This window comes from Mus pahari, chromosome 7 (genome assembly GCF_900095145.1).
Source record: "Mus pahari chromosome 7, PAHARI_EIJ_v1.1, whole genome shotgun sequence".
Lineage (NCBI taxonomy): Eukaryota > Metazoa > Chordata > Mammalia > Rodentia > Muridae > Mus > Mus pahari.
This window is the reverse complement of record NC_034596.1, coordinates 51649067-51658065: the sequence shown is the minus strand read 5'-3', so window position 1 is coordinate 51658065 and position 8999 is coordinate 51649067. Positions and strand designations below refer to the sequence as shown.

The 8999-nt window shown below is 40.5% G+C and overlaps 1 protein-coding gene across 1 annotated transcript in view; it reads left to right on the top strand.

Moving 5' to 3' along the window:
• Positions 1-8999, top strand: part of Eapp (E2F associated phosphoprotein) — a 25284-nt gene that overhangs the window by 3135 nt on the left and 13150 nt on the right. Inside the window, exons 2-4 of the mRNA XM_021202352.2 lie at positions 857-1038; positions 2191-2286; positions 8652-8763. Of these exons, the coding sequence (XP_021058011.1) occupies positions 857-1038; positions 2191-2286; positions 8652-8763 (390 nt within the window). The remainder of the gene's footprint in view (positions 1-856; positions 1039-2190; positions 2287-8651; positions 8764-8999) is intronic.

Here is an 8999-nt window from a genome sequence, read left to right as displayed (position 1 = left end):
CACAAGCAGAATGCCTATGCACACAAGCAGAATGCCTATGCACACAAGCAGAATGCCTATGCACACAAGCAGAATGCCTATGCACACAAGCAGAAAGAGATCAGGTCATGCTTGTGACTCGTGTCTGCAGCTCAGCATTCAGGAAGCAGAGGCAGGATTGTTGCAGGTTTGAGGCTTGATCTATGTAGCAAATTTCAGGTTAACCAGCGCTATGTAGTGAAACCCTGTCCCCAAACCAAAAAAGAAACCCAAAAAGCCAAAACTGAAAATAGGAAGGATTAGCTAATCTCTTGCCTATTAATGAGCATTGCCTATATGTAATATAGTAGGTATATCACATGCAAATTTTTAAAACTTAAAATTGCCATTGAGCAGTGTCTTAGGGTTTTACTGCTGTGAAAAGACAACCATCACCAAGGCAACTCTTATGAGGACAACATTTAATTGGGGCTGACTTACAGGTTCAGAGGTTCAGTCCATTATCATCAAGGTGGGAACACGGCAGCATCCAGGCAGGCAGGAGCTGAGAGTTCTACATCTTCATCTGAAGGCTGCTAGTAGAATACTGATTTCCAGGCAGCAAGGGTAAGGTTCATAAAGCCTGCGCCCACAGTGACACACCTACTCCAACAAGGCCACACCTCCTAATAGTGCTACTCTCTGGGCCAAGCATATACAAACCATCACAAGCAGTAAGATGATGATTTTAAGTAAGTTTTAAGTAATTTTGTTTTGTTTTGTGGTGCTATACCTCAAACTGAGGGCCTTGCACATGCTATGCAAGTGCTATACCTCTGAGTCACATCCAGGCCCTGATTTTAATATTCATATCCTCTGTGCTTTAAATGTATTCTAGTTCTGAAGATGAAGTGGATGTGCTTTTACATGGAACCCCAGACCAAAAACGAAAACTCATCCGGGAATGTCTTACTGGAGAGAGTGAATCATCAAGTGAAGATGAATTTGAGAAAGAAATGGAGGCTGAACTAAAGTCCACCATGAAGACAATGGAGGACAAGTTATCCTCACTGGGAACAGGTCAGCTTGGGCTTAGTTTTCATAGATATCCTGTAAAGGATTGTGTTCTTTTGTGTCTCTAGAACTTTGTGTAGGTGCTGAAGAATTACTCTGTGTGAGTGAGTGTGTGTGTGTGTGTGTGTGTGTGTGTGCTGGGGGTTAAACCTGGGTCTTGTGTTTGCTAGGCAAGTTGTTCTACCACTTAGATATCTTTTACATTTTTTAAAAAAAGATTTACTTTATGTATATGAGTACATACCAGAAGAGGGTGTCAGATCCCATTACAGATGATTGTGAGCCACCATGTGGTTGCTGGGAATTGAACTCAGGACCTCTGGAAGAACATCCAGAGCTCTTAACCACTGAGCCATCTCTCCAGTCCAATCTCTTTTAAAGTTTTGAGACATGGTCCGGCTAAGTTACCTAACCTTATACTCACTGTAACCTCTGCGCTCCCTTTGTCTCAGCCCCTGAGTAGCTGGGTAACAGAGCTGCACCAATGGGTCTGACTAACACAGCACTTACTAGTAAAGGAGTGGATATGCTTGGTGATCTATGCTAGAGTTTGCTTTGATGACCTATGTGTCATGTTGTATTGGAAAGATATTGTTTAGTAGCAAATCCCTGCATTACTTCCTTTTGTAATTAGAATAAAAAAGCACAAGACATACAAAAATATTTTTAGAGTTTGATGGCAAATTTAATGGTGTGCCACTACAAAATCTTACTATCCTTTGTAGTAAGTAATAAACACATTTCATTTTTAGGTCTTTATATATAATTTACTTGACCCAAACATTGGTTTGTGAAGATAAGATTGATCAGAACTGGTTTTCATATTGTTATATTTTATAACTTGACAAACACATTAAAAGCGTAATATGTGTGTTGGAAACCTGGAAATATGACATTTAAACTTTAATTAGATTTGTGGGAAAGGAGAAAGAATTTTTCTGTAATTTGGAAAATTCATCAAGGAGTGATTTCCTATAGTTGTATAGGGCACAGAAATCAAGTAGGTCACTGCTGTAAAAATATTTTACTATACAAATGAGATTGTGAGATTGTGAGTAAGTTATTACTATTTGAAGTGATAGAAGTATATTTGGAGGCTTTTTTTTTCTTGTGAATCGTATGTGGTTTGGTTTGTAAACTTCACTTCTGGTTTGGCAGGGTCTTCTTCAGGAGTTGCCAAAGTGGGAGGAGTTACAGCCAAGTTCTATGATGAGATATATTTTGATTCTGATTCTGAGGGTGAAGACAAAGCAGGTGAGTAGCGTTTTGCTTCGCAGGTGTATTTTATGAGTAATATCTGCCTTAACAGTTACTTGGTATTAGATTTTCCCTCGGTTTTATATTTAAAAATTTTGTTTTATGTTAATGGTGTTTTGCCTGCATTTATATCTATCTGTGCACCATGTACATGTCTGGTGCCCTACGAGGCCAGGATAGGGTATTGAATTCCCTGGAAATGGAGTCATAGATGTTTGTGAGCCACCATGTAGATGCTGGAAATAAGCCTGGGTCCTATGAAAGAGCAGTCAGTGCTCTTAACGGCTGAGACATCTCTCCAGCCCCTTTCTTAATTTTATTTTTAAGTAACTATAGCCTAAGCCAAGTTTGGCGGAACACACCTTTAGTCTCACCACTGAGAGGGAAGAGGCAGACAGAATTCTGTGAGTTTGAGGCTGGCCTGGTTTTTATTTATAGCAAGTTTAAGGCCGGCCAGAGGTACACAGTAAGGCTCTGTTTCAAAAAGAAAGAAAATGTATGTTATTGCTGTCTCTTGGAAAGGCGGGTCAGGGGCACAGCAGGATTGATTAAGAAAGGCAAGGGGTGCAGCTGTGTGCATTCATTTACAGTAGTGAGTCTCAATATGTAGGTTGCAAACCATTTGGGGTGGAAGTACTCTTTCACAGGGGTCACCTAAGACCATCAGAAAACACGTATTTCCTGTGGTCTTAGGAATTGAGACACCACTCTTGTATCCATATAGGTTAGGGTTAGGGTTAGGTCAGCCCATATATGGTTACCTAGTGTGAAGACATCATCCAGCCAACCCCATTATCTACATCCTTATATACAGATACAAGTGTATGTGACACGTATGTGGACCAGGTGTCCATGTGTAGAAAGCGGCAGTGTTGGAGGTAAAATGACACTTCATGAGTATAATTACTGGGCAAATGTAAAACCATGTGCTGTAAAATCACCAACCACTGCAAGAAAACAAAAAACACCCCAAACACAGAAACCCAAGAAACTAAAACTGCCCCACGGGGACTTTACCTGGGCTGACTGGTCTTTATAGTCAGCTGTGGTTGAGGTGAATACCGCCCCCTTCTAATAGTAACAGGTATGTTTAAAAACAAAAGCCAACAGAATGGTAAGTCATAGGAAACTTAAAAAGAACTGTATTGACTAAACTATCTTTTATATTATTACAGCTATCGTTATATATTATTTTCTTTAAAAAACTATCCTATGACAATGGACCATGTAGAAAAAAACATTAAGAAAAGAAAATATAGTGAGGATTTTTTTTTTTTTTTTTTTTTTTTTTTTTTGCCACCACCGCCCTGCATGAGGATTTTTTACAATGTGGTTTTACCTTAATAATTACAGTGGGAGTTGAGAAATCACAATATGTTATTTGTTGTGAAATTCTATCAGCAGAATCTATGAAACCAAACAAACCAATAAATTGGAAGAACATTGTTATAGCAAGTTTCAGAGCTTTGCTGCTGCAAGAATACCAACTATTTTAGAAGCAAAGCTGATGAGTTCAAGAAAGCCTGACCTAGCTAGACAGTGGTAGCGCACGCCTTTAATCCCAGTACATGGGAGGCAGAGGCAGGCGGATCTCTGAGTTTGAGACCAGCCTGGTCTACAGAGCTAGTTTTAGGACAGCCAAGGTGTGTTGGTTTGAGTATGTTTGACCCAGGGAGCAGTACTGTTAGGTGATGTGGCCTCGTTGGAGGACATGTGTCCCTGTGAGGGTGGGCATTGAGGGTTCTTAGGGTTCACGCTCCGTCCCTCGAGGAAGACAGTCTTCTCCTAACTTTGGATCAAGATGCAGAGCTCTCAGCTCCTTTTCCAGTGCTGTCTATCTGCATGTCTCCATGCTTCCTGCCATGATGATAATGGACTGAACCTCTGAAACTGTAAGCAGCCCCAATTGAACATTTTCCTTATTAAGAGTTGCCTTGGAGCCGGGCGTGGTGGCGCATGCCTTTAATCCCAGCACTTGGGAGGCAGAGACAGGTGGATTTCTGAGTTCGAGGCCAGCCTGGTCTACGGAGTGAGTTCCAGGACAGCCAGGGCTAAACAGAGAAACCCTGTCTCGAAAAACCAAAAAAAAAAAAAAAAAAGAGTTGCCTTGGTCATGGTGTTTCTTTATAGGAATGGAAACTGTAACTAAGATACAAGGCTATACAAACTCTGTCTAAAAAACAGAACAAAACAAGTCTCCTCAAAAAGACCAAGCTTGACTCTGGGAGCGAGTACCACAAAGTGTAGCAGCCATTGAAGATTCATAGGTAGAACTCAGAATCGCCAGAGCTGTAAAACTTCACATCATTGCTGAGTTTTTGCTGTTGCCATTGTTCAAGCTATGATTGGAGACAAATTTGTAACAAGATTGAGTGCAATATCCTTATCTAATGACACAGTCCAAGAAGAGTACATGACATGCTGCTGATATTCTTGATCAGGTAATCCAGGATCGGTGCCACTTCCACTATTTAGTATCCAGCTTGATGAATCTATAGATGTTGCAAACTGTTCACAGTTAATGGGTTATGTGAGATATATTAATGATGCCGACTTTAAAGATAAGTTTTGTTTTTTTTAAACCTCTGGAAACAACTACTAAAGGAGCTATGTTTGACACATTGGTTCATTTCTGAAAGAGCATAAGATCTCTTGGGAAAGGGTGCTTCAGCTATGCTAGGACAGTGATCTGGATTTCAACATTTCCTACTGATCAAGTCACCAGCAGCCGTCACAACTCTGTATGGTTGGTTCATCAGCAAATACTAGCAGCAAAGATGCTGCCACAAGAGTTACAAGAAGTAAAGAAGAGTGTCTTTAGTTCTGTCAGTTTTGTAAGGTGAGCGAGTGCCTTAAACAGTCAACTGTACAGCTGTGCAACGAGTTGATGTAGTGAACAAGGCTCTGCTAATTCCCACTGAAGGACGATGGCTGTCAGGAGGAGAAGTTTTGTGATGGACTCAAGATGCTTTCTAGTCAGAAAGCAAGACTGCAGTTTAAGCACTTTTCAGTGATAAAAGTGAATTGCAGAAACTAGCTTACTCAGTTGGCATCTTTGCTATTTTGAGTGAGTAAAAATTATCACTGTTGCAAGGACCAAATGCAACATGTCTCAATTTGTCTGAAAAGATCCAGTCATTCCAAATGAAACTTCAGCTTTGGCAAAGAAATTGGATGAAGATAAACTTTTCCTGTTGTGCACCTTCCCTGCTTCGAAGAATATGACATTGAACCAGTCAAAAGGATCAGGATGGTAATTTCTGTGAAAGGACACTTGTACATGCTTGCAGACAACATTTCATCATGGTTTCCAGATCTACCCGATGCCCCATTTGCACTTGCTAGAAGCCCATTCAGAGATGTTCCTGAGACAGCACAAGAGGCATTTATTGAACTTACTCATAGCCTGGCAGTGAGATCTGACTTCTCTGCAATGTCAGTTACAGAACTCTGGATCAGGTCTTTGCAGTCATAGCCCGTTCTGTCTGAGACCGTGTTGTGCCTTCTTATTCCATTTCCTACAACATATCTTTGCGCAACAGGGGTTTCCAGCTTGTGGATTGTCAAGTAAGTCTAAATACAGGAGTAGACTTGTTGTGGAAGATGATGAGAAAGAAGGAATTCCCCCGTTTTGACAGAGTTTCTCTGTGTAGCCCTGGCTCTCTTGGAACTAGCTCTGCAGACCAGACTGGCTTTGAACTCAGAGATTTGCCTGCCTCTGCCTCCCGAGGGCTGGGATTAAAGGTGTGTGCCACCTCCCTGCCAATCCCAGCAAAAGAAGCAATCTCAGCTTTCACACTGACACACTGGCTTTTTATGAATACTGACCCAAAATGTAGTAATGTAGTTTAGTGTTAGTAACACTGTTACCCATGTTACACTATGCTTCAAGACAGCATTTTGTTTATTTGTGATTAGAAATAAATATTTTACAGTATATAACTACATATTCTTTTTGTGGTTAATTACTGTGCTTTAATTATGTTCAGTTTGTAACAATGAAAATACATCCTGTATATCATATTTATATTAAGATTCATAACTAGCAAAATTACAGTTATTTAATAACAATGAAATAATTTTATGGTTGGGGTCACCACAACATGAGGAACTGTATTAAAGGGTTACATCATTAGGAAGGTTGAGAACCACTGGATTAAAGGTATGCACTACCACATCTGGCTGGAAATGCATATGTATTTATTTATTTTTCTTATTTATTTATTTATTTATTTATTTATTTATTTATTTATTTATTATATGTAAGTACACTGTAGCTGTCTTCAGACACTCCAGAAGAGGGCGTCAGATCTTGTTACGGATGGTTATGAGCCACCATGTGGNTGCTGGGATTTGAACTCCGGACCTTTGGAAGAGCAGTCAGGTGCTCTTACCCACTGAGCCATCTCACCAGCCCTCTCCTTTTTTTAAAGACAGGGTTTCTCTGTAGACCTTGGCTGTCCTGGAACTCACTCTTTAGACCAGGCTGGCCTTGAACTCAGAAAATCCACCTGCCTCTCTAGTGCTGGGATTAAAGGTATATGACACCACTATATACCACCATAGTGTTGCTCAGGACCTCTGGCAGAGCAGCCAGTGCTCTTAACTGCTGAGCTATCTAGACCCTAAAGTTTACTTTTTTGTTTTGTTTTAAATATTCTGGTCCTTAAGAATGTTAGACAAGGGGCTACAACAGTGGTTATCAGGGAATTTCTGAGATGATTTCTTACAGTTCCTCATATTGTGGTGACCCCCCAACTGTAAAATTTATTTTTGTTGCTACTTTGTAACTCATTTTGCTACTGTTGTGAATTGTAATGTAAATGTGTTTTCTGATGGCCTTTAATGACCCCTGTGAAAAGGTCCTTCAACCTCCAAAGGGGTCACAACCCTGAGAACCCCTGGGCTAGAGCGATGGCCCAGAGGATAAGAGCACCTGCTCTTTGTTCAGTTTCCAGAACTCACATCATCCCTTACAGCTATCCATACATAACTCCAGTTGCAGAGGACCTGGGTCCCTATTTTGGCTTCAGCAAGCAGTAGGCATTCATGCAGTATACTTAACATACATTTAGGTAAAACACTCATATAGTAAAGTAAACCTTAAAAGAATTACCATTGGTTTTTAAATATGTTTTGTTCTGACTTCAGTATTTATTTGGGAGGTGGTCTCAGAGTGTAGCCCCGTCTGACTGGAAACACAACTGCAGCACATATTGGCCTCTGGTTCCCAGCAGCTCTCATACCTCTGCTTTGCAGGGTTAGGGCTGCAGGTGTGAGCCACCCTTGGCTGGGTTAGTAATGACTTAGGTTTGAGAACTTGTGGTGATCTTACCTGGGAGAAGTGGCTCGTGGGACTAAGGTGGAGCTCAGCTTATAGAATTGTTTGCCTGGAATACGCAAAGTCACAGGTGTGATCCCCAGTAGTGGAGAGAACTGGGTGCAGTACACACACCTGTGATCCCAGCACCCGGAAAGTGAAGGTGGGCTATCAGAAGCATAGAGTTATCCTAGGCTGCATAGTGAGTGGAGGCCAGCTCTGGCTACACAAGACCCAAGTCACATTCTTAGCATTTTTTCCTTAATTAAATTATTCTGTATGTGTGTTTTTATGAGAGCTCATTCTACAGCTCACGTATGGCTGGCTGTAGAAGACAACTTGTGAGAGTCATTTCTGTTCTGCCACCATGTGAGTCCCAGGGATTGAACTCAGATTGTCAGACTTGTGGCAATGAGCTATCTCACCCTCCTCCCTTCTGTTCTTGATAGGGTCTCATATAGGCTAAGCTGGTCTCTAACTTGGTATGTAGCCAGGGATGATCTTGAACTCATTATCCAACTGCCTCTATCTCTCAGGCACACTGGGATTACAGACCCATGTCACTATGCCCAGTTGGTTTTAAGTGGGTTTTGTGAGACTGAGTTTTTATTATTTGAACTTAGTCCTTTGGCCTCCTTTATCTTTTGTTTTAGTGTCTCAATTGGACAAGACTCTTTATTTGAAGAATAGCTTTATTTTATTGAATTTTATGCATTGTTTGGGGGTAGGATTTTACTTTTGTTGTTAGGGTACCATGCTTAGCCCAGGCCTGGCCGCTCTGCTTCCACATTCCAAGTGCCAGGACTGCTAAAGAAAGGCTTTAGGCATCTTTTATTTTAATTTCATTTTTTACTAATTCACTTTATATTTGACTCACTGCCCCTCTCCTGGTCACTCCCTCCCATTTAGGCAACTTTTAAAAAGATAATGAAAATAGAATAAATAGATAGTATGGGAAACAGGAGTCATTTTATATTAAAGTAGTGTGAACTTTAGACATGATACTGATTCATATTCTTAACATTTCTAAAACTAACACAAGTGACCAAGAAAAAGAAGAAGAAACAACACAGGATTCCAACAAACGATGAGCTGCTGTACGACCCTGAGAAAGATAGCAGAGACCAGGCCTGGGTTGATGCCAAGAGGAGGGGGTAAGAGTTTAAATCTGTATCTAACATCTTTAGAGAAAGCCAGAGTGATCTTTCATTGCTTTCCTGTTTCACTGTATGTGTCTTTGTTTTCACACAAACATCAAAAAAGTTTGAGGAGAAAAACTTGAATACTTTATTTGAAAATAGCAGCAAACAAAACAAAACAAAAAAAGAAAATAATCAGCAAATTTTAGTCAAATAGTTTTTAATCTGTCTGTCTGTCTCTTTTTTTTTTT